The following is a 13816-nucleotide window of genomic DNA, read 5'->3' as shown; positions in this document are numbered from 1 at the left end:
GAGTGCCCAGTGACCTTCCAGACAGCAATTTGTGAATGAGGACACAGGCTGAGGGAAGCCCAGCAGCCGGGTGGACTCGATGGGGCCGCAGGCAGGGCTCAAGCCACAGGTGCACAGCACGCTCTGGCATTAAAGATCCCCCAAGGATCCAGGTCTGAGGACTGAAGTGTGAGAAGGAGGGAGCGGGGACAGGGTCCCCCTGCCCAGTCCCCAGCTGCACCCCTCCAGCACGGTGCCACTGAGCTGTGTGCCAACAGAGGAGAGAAGGCAGGAGAGAAGGAGGACTGCGTCTTCCTTCTTATTGTGCCCAGAGAATTGGAGGTTTTGCGTAAGTTAGTCAGAGATGCAGTCAGCCCGCAGCATGAGGCACAGAAAAAACATCTTTTCTTACAGTTGCATTTGTGTGGACGTTTTTGTTCTCAGCTGGGTTTGATCAAACCAACATTATGCTCCCAGGACGAACCCAGGGCACATCTCCTCCACATAGGTCCAGGAGTCTGTTTCTCAAGACATTTGCAGGACCGGGAACCCGACAGAGTCTGTTTCCTTCCAAGAGAAGGCTTCTCCCTCCACCGGCCCCTCTCTGTACACACCCTGGACGTAACAGTGACCCCTGGGCTCAGTGTGTCTCCTCCTGGCTGCCGAGGGGGCTGGAACAGGCAGTCTATTCGCACTGAGACCAGAACAGATGGCATGTGTAGTTGACAAGGATTCTCAAAAACCCACCCTCGGGCTTTCCAAGGTGCTCCCTGAGAGCCTGAGTGCAGCCTGCCCCAGGGAGGGCTTGGGTCGGGACGTACATGGCAACTATGAGCTCTGCAATGAAGCCATAACATCTGAACAGGGATGCACCCAGCCCAGAGCTAAGTTCTGACCTGGCCACTGCCTGCTGCCCCAGGGGGGGCTGAGGATAGGATGGGAGGCACAGACTCAGGCTGGAGGCTGAGCGTCTGCACGTCATGGAGGCTCCTGGGCCCCCCGAGTGGCTGTGCCAGTCCACGGCCCAGGTCAGAATGGCCGGGGTCAGGAGGAAGGGAGTGAGTGAGAGTGTGCACACGCACATGCATGCAAACATATACATGCATGCTCACAGAGGTACACACCTGCATGAACACAGGTACTGGTGTGCAGACACAGGTGCACACACACAGTCACAAGCATGGGTGCACCCACAGGGGGACTCACACACACAGGAACACACATGTACCTTCAGACTTTATTCTGTCCGCGTTCGGATCTGTGCTTGAAAGGACTGCTGGTCTGGGCTTTGCGTGGTGCGGTGGGAGCCCCACATCCTCTAGTGTGGCACTGCTGTGACACAGGACACGTGTGAAGCTGCACAAGGGGACATCACCACAGGCACACAGCTCTGTCGCTTGCCGTGCCAGGCCCACATATGCGCCAAGGGCCACGTTCACCCCGTAGCCCTCTGCTTCATGGTGTTTTCACACATTTAAATAGCCTCTTTTTTTGTTGTTTTTAACCAACAACTACAGATGCCATAAGTCTCCCAGGAACTAGGGACACGCCTTACATTTCTGCACGGTGAGGTGTGTTACTCACTCTTACCTTTGAAAACCTGGAGGTGGGTTCAGCTTTTCCTGTTCTCTCCAGGGAGTTGGGCCTCGAGGCCAAGTGCCTTGTGTTCTATCATAAAGCCAAACAGGGGCAGTGCCCCACCTCCAGTTCCCTACCACCGCCCAGCTCCGCACACACGGCCTCCTTCTCTGCACGGCTTTGCCTGGCGATTGTCTGGCCTCTGGAAAGGCATAGTCTAGTCTAGAGACAATGAACACCAGGTGGGTGCCTGGACGCTGACCCTCAGCAGGAGCCCCCGGCTTGCTCCCCTTGACTCCAGCCATGCACACTGGTGGGAGTCTCCGGGACCAGGGGACGGGCCTTGGCCCATGCACCTGTGTGTGTGTGTGTGTGTGTGTGTGTGTGCTGTCCGGGCTGCAGCAGGTCCCGGAGGCGCTCCTGCCATGCTCTCTGCCCTGAGGGATGCAGTTTGAAACCACCACCCAGGAAGGGGAGGTCAGCAGAGAGTTTGTCACTGCAGACCTCCTGTCCGTACATGATGGTCAAGGAACAAATGAGAAGAAAGGCAGAGACGGCGTTTTCGCTGTTTTACCAAGACAATGGAGTCAAGTTAAACAGGCTTTTCCTGCGTCTCTCTTCCTCAAGCGGCAGGACACCATGGCAACCCTCCAAGTCCCCTGGTGTGTCACATCGAATGGTGGCACAATAGTGCAGCGTGTGGACGTGACCTTATTTCATCGTCCCACGAGTTACAAGCACCACAGACGTCAGTGCACACGTGTCTTCATGCACCGTGTTCTTCCCTCAGAAGGAAGTCACGAGGGACGGCGGACCAGAGGGCACGTGTATTTAAAAACTGAAACAAACATTGCCGCTTGGCTTTCCCAGAGGTCAATGACGTGCAGCTTTTCAGAGCTTTGCCGTCTGGTGGGCGCGGAACACGCACTTCTGTGGCACGAAGTCACAAGTTCACTTCGGTTAGTTTCCCTGCTCCCGTACTTGCGTCCCCACATGCGCCTCTCCGCTCACAGCACCCGGGTCATGACATTCTGTGGGTGGTTTCCACGTGCCAGCCCTGCTCCCGGCCCTGCGGCATCTGGCCCTCAGCCTCAACTAGCCGCAACTACTCTCCGTGCAGCACCTTACAAAGATAAGCTGAGCCTTACCCTACTTAGGAAAGAGAGACCGGAACAGGGTCAGGGTGGGAATACCGGAGAGAGTGCAGGGGCATCTTCAGTGGGCCACCTGGTTAACGCTCCCATCAGCCCCGGGCACCAGCTTGGAAGGGCTACCGTGAGTTTCCTGTAAGCACATCAACCCCCAAATACACAGGTCAGCATGTCAGTATATCCACATACGCACACGTGTATCTACCTCACATGTGTGTCCACCTGCATATTCCTCTACAGAACATCCGCGTGTCTCGGTATATCCACATGTATGTGAGCATATCCACATCTATAGAGGCATACTCACGCATATATCAAATATACCCACACATACATATAAGCACGTGGAAGTATGTGTGCATCTCCGTCGCACCTGGATACATGTGTATTCGGGAGGGGAGGCAGCAGAGATATAGAAGAATAGAAGTGAAGTCCTGATCATTTTAGTACACTTGAACAAACTTACTGACTAAAAGCCTCAATTTCATATTTGCTCAAGAGGCTAAAACACCCGTACGTTCATGTGAAGGTCTGAGAGGTTAAAATACATTTATTTTATATGCTGTGTGGTTCTTCCCAGTGAACCTCTTTCAAAATGCCTGGGGACGTGAGGGCTTGCTGGATTCCCTTGTTTTGCCCTTTACTTTTCTATCTCCTCTCAAGTGGGTGGTGAGGACGAGTGGGGCAGGTAGGTGAGCAGAGGGTGGGGGGGCAGGGGGCACTGGCGGGTGTGCTCACTGCCACAGTCCCACAGCTCGCTGCCTTCAGAGGCGTCTGTGGACATCTGCCTCCTGCCCGTGTTTCTCTTCCAGCAAGTTCTGGGTCCCAGGGCTGTGGACGCCAGGGGCCTCACTCTAACACTGCTGTGCTGGTGTCCTCAGCTCGTCACACAAACGTGGGCCTGCTTGTGCCCTGGAGCACCTCTGCCCACCGTGAGCTGTCTTATCATGGCCTGAACATGTTCTCTTGCTCTGTCCGTGACTTTCCAGGTCGGCTGCAAGCTGAGCCTGGTGCTTTTCCAGTACTGCATCATGGCGAACTTCTACTGGCTGCTGGTGGAGGGGCTGTACCTGCACACCCTCCTGGTGGCCATATTTTCCCCTGGCCGACGCTTCGTGGCCTATCTCCTAATCGGATGGGGTAAGGACTGTCCTCCCCGTGTGTGCCCGACACCCTGTCTCCCACCCAGCAACCCTCCGGGCCTCTGTTCCTGCCCCTCTCATCTATAAACGCAGACCTCTCAGTTCAGAAAACCCCTTCCTGCCCCTGTACGATGCTCTTCAGGTCCTATTAGGACGGGCTTTTCTCGGATGACTAGGTTCCTGGAGACAACACCTGCATATTTCTGGGGATCAGGAACCTGGTTTAAAGCTATTCTAAGCTCCCACTCCTGGGGCTCCCCCGGTGGTGGGAAAGTCAGAAAGAAGGGCCTTGGAGGAGAAAGCCCTCTACCAGGAGGTCCCAATGACATGCCAGGTAGCAGGAGCCTCCACTAGTCAGGACTGGAAGGGCTGTGAAGCCACGACACACCCACATTCACAGCGAGGGTCACCTCTTGCGATCATTGCCACACTCCAGCCCACAGTAACCACACTCACGATGCACCATGACGCATTCCACCCAGAGAAGCTCCAGCTTTCAAACACATGTGTATCGTCACTGCTTTGTATGGCATGAGCATAAACTTCTGTGTGCTTCTGAAGCGTTTCCGCTTGATCTTTCCGTCAGAAAGCGCTTGTCCTTGCCGACTCTGATGAAGGAGGGCGCACAGCTGCTAACTAGCGCGGGGTTGGGGGGAATCTGGTGTCTTTCTGCAGGCATCCCCACCATCTGCACAGGCGCATGGACCGCGGCCAGGCTCTCCTTAGAAGACACAGGGTGAGTGCTGTGTTCATACCTCTGCCCTTAAAGTGAGATTGAGCTATGCTGGCTACTTGCTGGCATCGTTACGTCTTTGGAAACTAGAAAGCAGCTTATTATCTGCTTGGAAGGCAGGTTTGCGTTTGCAGTGGCAGCCACGCGGAGAGTAATGTGGCCATCATTTGAACATTTGAACATGGGGAAGACCTTGACCTTCACAAGGGAGGAATTGTTTGGGGCGGGAGTGTTTGGAGAAGATGCGTGTGAGGGATGGGAACTGAACCAGGTCCTGCGCGAAGCTGGGGTTGGGACAACGCAGGCAGAGAGGGGAGGAGCATCAGGTAGGAGAAGCAGTGTTCACAAAAGGGAACCAAGCCAAATGCAGGCGCTGTTTGCCCGGAGCCAAGTATGGAGAGGTGACCAGTTGAAGACCAGGTTGAAATGGCCAGCGGGAGTGCAGCTCTCTGAGATAGTTGTTCTCTAAAATGCAGCGTGAGCAGGGCCCAAAGTTCCTCTGTTTCACATACATAGTGAGCTGGATCATGGCCCCACACTCAGGTGCCACCAGCCCCCCCCATGAATGTTGTGCCTCATAAAGTGTTGTCAGGGTTTACCACTTATCTACTCCCGGTAACAAACTGCCCTGAAACTCAGTGGCTTACATAATCACGGTTTACATGGTGTGTTTCTGTGTACATGGCATTCTTCTGGCCTCAACCCGGCTTGCTCACACACCACGGGCACCTGCCGGGTTGGCCAAGAGCTGGCGAGTCTGAGGCAGCACCAGCCGGAAGGCTCCTTTCTATCCTGCAGGTTCCAAGGGCTCCACATCCTACTGCCAAAACCAGCTAAGATTCAGAGGCATGGATTGGTCTCTGCCCTTGCTGGGAGGGGCTGCAAAGCCCCACTGTGGGGGTGTGGGTGACAGACGGAATAATGGAGACACTTGCAAGCACCCCATCCTAGTTCCTACTGGGGACCACCCTTACGCTGAAGACCGAGAATGGAGACACCCTGCTAGACAGACACTCCTAGCTGTGCCTGCCTCAGTTGTTCCAGAGGCATTTTGACCCTTCTTTCAAGATACAAATACAGGGGCGCCTGGGGGGCTTGAGTTGAGCATCTGACTTCGGCTCAGGTCATGATCTCGCAGTTGGGGAGCTCGAGCCCCACGTTGGGCTCTGTGCCGCCAGCTCAGAGCCTGGAGCCTGTTTCAGATTCTGTGTCTCCCTCTCTCTGTCACCCCTCCAATCATTATTTCTCTCTCTCTCTCTCTCTCAAAAATAAATAAACTTAAGAAAGATACAAATACAAAACATTTGGGAAGTGAGAGGAAATTAATTTTCGGGAGAGAAACTTCCCTTTTCTGATGTTGGCTGGCATGAACATGAGCTACGCGTCAGGGGCGAGGCCACAGGCCGTGCACGGACCCTTGGGTGCTTGGTTTGTGGATGAATCAGAGGTAACATGATTTTCCTTCTCTCTTTTCAATAGTTGCTGGGATACCAATGACCACAGTGTTCCCTGGTGGGTTATACGAACACCAATTTTAATATCTATTATAGTAAGTAATTCCGGTATCGAAACATGAGTTATCCCTTGGGTTGCACATATGGGCAGAGAAGGAGCCCCTTTCCCTGTACTGAATATAAATAGCCCTGTTCCACTCGGTCTTGGAGAACCGCACACAAGCGGCCCGGCCCCTTCCCGCAGTCGCAGAGGTGGACTCGCCCCCCTTCAGGATGAGATCTCAGTGAGGGCGGGGGCAGCGGAGAGAGCTGCGCGTTCCCCTGTGGGGAAGGAGACCTGTGGGAGTCACAGTCACCAGGTCACAATGTTAGGGCTCACTTGCTTTTCCCTTTAACATCTCACATCTCAAATTCACTTGTGAGACACGAGGCAGTCAAGAGACAAGGCTGCAACTTTGGGGGAGACCCAGGCTGGGCAGGGCTCCTGAGCTTCTGTGACAGGTGCCTGGAGCTCTGTCCCAGGCGAGGAGACGACCCAGGGGGGCTGACACATCCTGGCCACACCCACCTCACATACCACATGTTGTCTCTATTTGTGCAGGTCAATTTTGTCCTTTTTGTTAGTATTATACGGATTTTACTCCAGAAGTTGACGTCCCCAGACGTCGGCGGCAATGACCAGTCACAGTATAGGTGAGTATGTGTGTGGGTCCAAGGGCTGAGCTGCCTGGAAACCAAGAGTGGGGAGGATGGGCATGTATGGAGAGCAGAGACACTAGGGTCCTGGGTCTGTGCGCCAAGAAATGGCCCAGGTTCTCCCCCTTCAGGGGCAGGACTGTGCTCGTGGCTAATTCAGCAGTGTCTTCTCTAAGGGGGGGGGGGGGGCGGTTGCCATGGTGCCATGGTTATTATTCGGGGCAAGCCTCCGTCTTTCATTTCAGCATGGATATCCTCTAGTGAGCTTGCTTACCGAAGCATTTGCCCACTTTTCTGTTTTGTAATCTGCCTGTTCTCCTTGGCCACACATTATTTGTGTTTTATGCTTAATTCTTCCTCCCCATCAGACCACGCGGTTCACGCTGGCACCTAATGCCAGGCTTGGGCCTCATAGTAACTCACGTTTATTGGCTGAGTAATTACATGAAGATGGTAATCATCTTGGGGAAGAGAGCAGAGGCTAAGTGACTCACCCACAGTCATCCAGCTAATTAATGAGGGCCTGAAGACTATAAAAGAACGTAAAGATTCTTCTATAAATTTCTATCAAGAATTTATAAAGAAAAAGTAAAGCCCGCATCTCTATTATAAAGTGGACACTGGCGTGGAGTGGTTGGTCCAGCCCGTGGGAGCCTCAGGATCAGGTAGACCAGGTCTGGAATCTCAGCCAGCCAGAGCTGTGTGACCTGGGCAGGTTATCTGACTAGTGGTCGGGGGTGGCCCCACGCAGTGTCTCCTTCCTCTCCACCCTTCAGACAACAGGAGTGGACCTAGAAGCCAGACAGGCAGCATCTCTCGTGGTCAGAGGCCCGGTGCTGGGTTTACATACCAGCCAGAGGCCTTGGGGATGTGACTCCACTGCCCTCTGCCTCAGTTTCCTCATCTGTAAAGTGGAAATAATAGTAATTGTCACTAAGGTATGAAGATTAACTGAGTTAATATCTTAAAGACATTTAGTCCCCGGCACTAGTAAGTATTGTGGGGAAGTCTGGTAAACAGATACATCTGCTTGTGCCCCGGGGCACGTGAAATCCAAGGAACCGCTTGGTTCCTTCTGCCTGGCCCGTCAGAGGAGGCTGCATAAAAGGCCAGACCTAGAGATGGGATCCCACATTGAACCACGAAGGATAAACCTGGAGGTCCTGGAGCCCACCCACACTTGCAGCTCAGGGCTGGGACTGTTCTCGGTTGCCCCGGAAACTGAAATTTTGATTTGGGGACAGTCTGGTCTAGCTCCCATGCTGACCTTTTCTGCGGGTTCTTTGGGAGTGTTCATTAGGTAGGTCTTATAGATACCTGCTTGTATTTTAGAAACAAAAATAAGTAGGGAGATAGAATCTGTTCTTTTTCCAGGATAGCAAAAAAGGCAGAGCATGTCTGTGACGCTGACCTCTGGTTGTATGTTGATGTCTCTTCTCTGTAACTATTGTTACAACAGTAGCAGTAACAGAACAGGACCAGCCTCGCTGGAAGTCCCTCCAGAGACAAGCATCATAGCAAGCTGCCAAGGTGCATAGTACAGGAGGGCGTTCAGACAGGCTCCCGTCTCACAGTGAACTGAAGGACACAGGCCCCCACACAGCCCCGCCTTCTGTCCACAGGCTAATGCTGAACCGAGGTGTTAAGGGCAGCAACCTTGTAAGGTTAGACGTCTGGGGCTGTGAAGGGGCAATGCTTGCTGATGGGCCGTCCTCTGCGACGAGGCCTAGGTCATACCCCGGGCTTCTGGGGTTTGTGCAGATTGCATGAAATAAGAGACACCCTGCTTTTTGTAAATGCCACAGGACGTGGTATTTTGTTGTGAGGGAAATCAGAAGAGATGGAAACTTCCAGAGCTTACATCCCAGGCTCTAGGTGCTAGCTTTGAAGCATGTGCCTCAAAAATACGTAAAGAAATTCATGACTTTTTCTAAGCATTGGGTAAGGTCAACGAACTAGAGAAGGTCGGGGAGGGGGGGGCCTCCTCCCTCATCTCCCTCAGCATGAGGCTGCGGGGTGTTCATTAGGGCGTCTTGACCCGCACGCACATCACCAGGTGGCCTGACTGGCCTGGGGACAAGACCCTCATTCTTGACCAGCCCCGACTTGACCCCAATGCTCCTGACACAGACCTTGTTGGAGCTGCAAGGGTCAAATCTGGCCACACACTGGAACCAGCCAGAACTGCCAGGGCCAGTGCTGCCCACAGAGACCTGATTTAATAGGAGTGAGGAGGCTGGACTGAGCTGTTTGAATCCCTGCATGATGGTCACGTGCAGTGGTGAGAGTTCCCAGCTCAGAGCAGTGGTTCTCAAAGCAGGGTTCCCAGTCAGCAGCCATGGCACCTCTGGGAATCTGATAGAAACGCGGATTCTCAGATGACACCCCAGACCTCAGAGCCGGCAGCCCGAAGGTGGAGCTGGCCCTCCAGGTGGCTCTGGTGCGGCTGAGGCTCCAGAAGCACTGGCTCGGAGACAGAGGCTGTATTCGCTCAGGGGATGGGGACGGGGACACAGACAACAGGTGCAGCTGTGGGGAGGGCAGAGCGAGCCCAGCACGTGATGCAGTGAGCGGAAGATCTGCTTTCTGACCGGACCGGGGAGGGCGGGAATGTGACGGACAGAGGGTCTGCACGTGCTCCACAGAACGCGTGGGACCCAGAGCGTGGGTCGCCGCCCTGCTGCCACACGTTGCGCTCAGCTGCACCCCTGCTGAGTCTGTCTTCTGATCCCAGAGTAAAACTCTGCCCTTCAGGTGCTGGTGATGGGCCCCGACCCCGGGGCACTAAGGCCCCTCAGGCCGGCGTCGCAGTTGGCGAACTCGTGGGACATCGTCTCAGAACTTGCCCGGGCATGCTCGTTTTCCTCCCCACGTTGGCACACCCTGACCGTGGCGGGGGCGGGGGTGTCGCTTAAATCCGTGAGATACGAGGCCCAGACGGGGGAGGCCCTGGCCGTGGGCCTGCGTGCACGTGCCGGCACAGGCCTGAGCTCGCGCCCTTCTCTTCGGTGCAGGAGGCTGACCAAGTCCACTCTGCTGCTCATCCCCCTGTTTGGAGTGCACTATATGGTGTTTGCCGTGTTTCCTATCGGCATCTCCTCCAAATACCAGATACTGTTTGAACTGTGCATCGGATCGTTTCAGGTACACCTGGGAAGGGACCGTGCCCTCCCCCCAGCTTGGCGAGTGGCCTCTGACGACCCTTTCTCATTTTCAGGGCCTGGTGGTGGCGGTTCTCTACTGTTTTCTCAACAGTGAAGTACGTGCCCTGTCACAGCAGGTGACATTCAGCTTGTGCGGGATTTCCTCATGTGCCCCCCCCCACCTGAACGAGGGTCCAGGTCTGCTGTCGGGCAGCCCCAGTGCCCCAGACGGCCACGGCCGCCTCCTTCTCTCCACACCAGCAGTGCCGGTCGCCCTGGCCTCCCCCGGCCCTGCTCGGGAAGGCTCTCCGGCTGGGTGGTTGGGAGGGACCCTGCCACTCTGCACGGTCACCATCTTGCTCCTTGACCCTGGACATGGGGCCGAGTGGGGAGGGAGGGACACACAGATGAGAATCCTGCCCCCTGAGTTCGCAGCCCACATCTCATCAGAAGGTCCATGCGTGAGCCCCTCTGAGCCCTGCTCTGCCCGCTGAATGCCATTTCCCACGTCCTTCCTGTCCTGCAGCTCTGTGTACCTGCTCACCACATGCCTCTCCCTTCCATCAGTTCAAACACCCTTCACCTCTGTCACTGGGCTCCCGAGTACCGACTCCCCACCCGATGTCAGGAAAATCCCCGGTTCCTTCTGTTTTGTCACCTCTCCTCCTGGAGCTCGCTGTTGGGGTGGCGCCTTCTGTCGGGGCCGACCCGGCCCGGGGGGGGCCTCTCTCGAGGGCACCCGAGTTTACGTTTCCAAGCTCACACCCCGTGTGACCCCCACTTCCTCATTGCCTTGCCCCCACCGCAGGTGCAGAGTGAGCTGAAGAGGAAGTGGCAGGGCTGGTGTCCGAGCCAGCCCTGCGGCCGGGACCACAGGTTCCACGGCTCGTCCGTCTCGAGGAACGGCTCGGAGAGTGCCCTGCAGCTCCACCGGGGCTCCTGTGCCCCATCCTTCCTGCAGACAGAGACCTCGGTCATCTAGCGTGCCACCACGCTGCAGACTCCCCAGAGCCCTCGGGCCTCCCCTGGAGCCAGCACCGTAGAGAAATCCTCCATAACATGATGGGGCTGGCCTCTGCTCACCCATCACGGGACTGGGTTACGCTGTCACTGGGTCTTAAGTCCAGTTAGTGTTAAACTCCAGCAGGTAGGTCATTTTGCCATGACGTCTGGCCATGTCGTCTGGCCAAATAGACCCATTTTCAAAGAGAACAGGGAGACAGAGACGGCCCCTGACCAGAACTCGGGTCCAACTGTAATGGGAAGAAATCAAGGGGGTTTTCTCATCTCGATGCCAGTTCTGGGCAGGAGGCGGTGGCCTGACCTGGGGGCTGGGCCCTCCCTCTGCATGACCCCCACCACTGGCCGGTCCCCACTTGGGCAGCCCTCTGGTCTGCAGGACTCATGCACAGAAGCCCTTTGAGGATTTCTGTGAGACTCCAGCCAGTCCAGGTGGAACCTGCCCCTGCTGGGCGCCCCTGCTTTTCCCCTCCTGCCCCAGGGCCTCCTCTCCCTGCTTGTCCACCAGGACAGCCGGCCTGGCCCAAGGAAAGTGCAGAGACAGCTGTCAGATGATAGCAGGAGGGGTGGCACATCACCCCTCGAGGGCACCTGCGCTCTGTGAGGGGCCCTCAACCACTGAAACAGACTCTTCATGAGGCCACTTCAGGCCTCGTCCCCCAAGAGCAGTGAGAAGGCTGGGCTTGTGGGATCTGGTCATCGGGGCGACAGAGACACTAGGCATTTTATTTAGTGGGAGCAGAATCCTATTCTCCTCTTAATGAAAATCATCTTGAAGTCATTTCTGTTTAAATGGAGAATTAGTCTAACAAAATATAAAAATGTGTCGAGCGCTTCTGTCCAGGATTGACAAGCAGCAGTCCTAGCTTCCAGTTCCCTTGATGTCTACAGACTTGGAGAGAGGTCTGGGTGGCTGAGCAACCACAGAGGGAGCAGGAAGTCAGCGAGCGGACTGAGGCCACACTGTCCGGGCCCTAACCCTGCACACCCAATAGACGGGCGTTCTGCCCAAACCCCGTCCGGCTGCTGCACCCAGTTCCTCAACCCTTTTTATGATACCGTTGCCCCCCCAAAATGAGGCCACTAAGTCTTCTTCCTGAGGCACCACAGACCGAGGCCACAGGGCCAACGGCCTCGATGGCCGGTGCCAGGGAGTGGGGTGGGGCAGACGGGGGCGGGCCAGAGTGGAAGCCGCTAGTCTTGGGTCCCGCAGCTCAAGTTGGTGTGTGTAAAAGGCCTGGACAGACAGGGACGCAGAGCGGCTGTGTTCAGAGGCCACCTGGAGCCAGGGCCCCCACCTCAGATGATTTACTGTAACCGGGTCCACGTGACCAGCGGAGAGCCAGACCCAGGCTTATGTGGGGCCGCAGGCTATGCTCCGGGGTTAGACATGCACTGGCCATCCAGGGACCTTCTCCTCAGCCGGCATGGCCAAGGCCCAGTGAGGCGTCGACCGGTCTGTCCTGCCTGGGAACGGGAAGGGGGACGGGAAATTGAATATTTACTAACAGCAGGAGCTGGTGGTCTAAGAATCAACATGTGTCGTCTTAAATGTTGTCCATGTGTATGGAACACCCACAAGTCACGTGTGGAAACTTCAATAAAACCCCATTTCCTATCTGTAGGCTGGTAGACTCGCTCTGCAAGTCCTGTGGTCCTCGGGTCTCACACTGATAAGAGGTTGCACTTTTTAGCTGAGCACCATCACCTTCAGGGGAAATCCACACGTAAAGCGGAGCTCTGATAGAGGAGGGAAAGGAGAAGGCATTGGCACCTTCACGGCCGCTGGAAACAGCCACCCTTCCCCAAGGCACCTAGGCCGCCTTCCAGGACATCCTCCTTAGAGCATCCTGCTCCACGGTCATCATGACTTACAGTGGCCCCAGCAGCCCTGGGGGTGAGGGCCCTGCACACACACAGGAACCCGAGAACCTGCTGACTGGGGGCAGGGCCGACACACGTGTGCACGCACGTGTGCGCGTGTCTGCACGCTGACCCCAAGCCTCACGTATGTCACAGGCAAATAAAACCTAGCTCTGGCACACTCCCTGCTCACCCAGACACCTCCCTTCAGGAGGACTGCCACACACTGCTAGAGCTCAGACCTGCAGGAGGCCAGACTAGAAGCAGGTGAGACGGACCAGCTTGGGAGAGGCGGCTCGGTGCCCGGCCGAGCCCCAGGCCTCCGGGTATCCGTATGTTGTGAGCTATTGGCGGATGGAAGGGTCCAGTCGCTGAGGGGAAGGACACTGGGGGAGAGGGCGGGGCTGAGTGTGCTTGGGGGCCGCCCTGAGGAAGATCCCGCCTCTCCAACGTGTGCGCGCTCCTTTCTAACCACGAAAGGCAGTTTTCAAGTGGCCTTTTTTCAGGCTACAGAAATTAAACGGAGGAGTTATGGAAGTTCAAATATTATAGGCAAATGTCACCTACAATGTGAAAAACCTCTGAATTCCGTCTCCCATCTGCCCCTCCCGCTTCTGGAGGTAAATATTATGAGTAATTGATACTGTTCCCGGTATTTTCCTCTGTTTATGCAAACCTCTGTCTCCTGCTCTCCTTTTCTTCTTGGTCGTCGTGGAAATAAGGTCATATTATTGTGTAGAAGCTTCTGCAACTTTCTTCTTTGGTTAAGACACATTGTGTGGATCTTGCCTGTGAACCTACAGTCGGGCCTTGTTTTTAACAACCGCATGCTGTTCCGTGGCACGGGGTGTATTGGTTTGTCCCGTCCACGCCCGCCGATGGACATTTGGTGGTTTGGCGAGTGCTTGGACGTTTGCCCTCGTGCTCCCACAGCAAAAGCTCCCGGAAGAGGAAATGACGGGCGCAGGCACACAGTCAGCTCCGGGCAGCTGCAGTCCCTCTCGCCAAGGCTGTGGTCCCCACCCATGAGCCCCAGCATCACGACATTTCCTCTCTT

The 13816-nt window shown here is 55.6% G+C and overlaps 1 protein-coding gene across 1 annotated transcript in view; it reads left to right on the top strand.

Annotated features, from left to right (window-relative positions):
* The window catches only part of VIPR2 (vasoactive intestinal peptide receptor 2), a 69877-nt gene extending 57134 nt beyond the window's left edge, over positions 1 to 12743 (top strand). Inside the window, exons 7-13 of the mRNA XM_049642223.1 lie at positions 3698 to 3848; positions 4526 to 4586; positions 6063 to 6132; positions 6639 to 6730; positions 9748 to 9877; positions 9951 to 9992; positions 10685 to 12743. Coding sequence (XP_049498180.1) covers positions 3698 to 3848; positions 4526 to 4586; positions 6063 to 6132; positions 6639 to 6730; positions 9748 to 9877; positions 9951 to 9992; positions 10685 to 10858 — 720 coding nt within the window. The 3' untranslated portion in view covers positions 10859 to 12743. The remainder of the gene's footprint in view (positions 1 to 3697; positions 3849 to 4525; positions 4587 to 6062; positions 6133 to 6638; positions 6731 to 9747; positions 9878 to 9950; positions 9993 to 10684) is intronic.
* The last annotated feature ends 1073 nt before the right edge of the window (positions 12744 to 13816 follow it).

This window comes from Panthera uncia, chromosome A2 (assembly GCF_023721935.1).
Source record: "Panthera uncia isolate 11264 chromosome A2, Puncia_PCG_1.0, whole genome shotgun sequence".
Taxonomy (NCBI): domain Eukaryota; kingdom Metazoa; phylum Chordata; class Mammalia; order Carnivora; family Felidae; genus Panthera; species Panthera uncia.
This window is presented reverse-complemented; position numbering and strand designations above follow the sequence as displayed.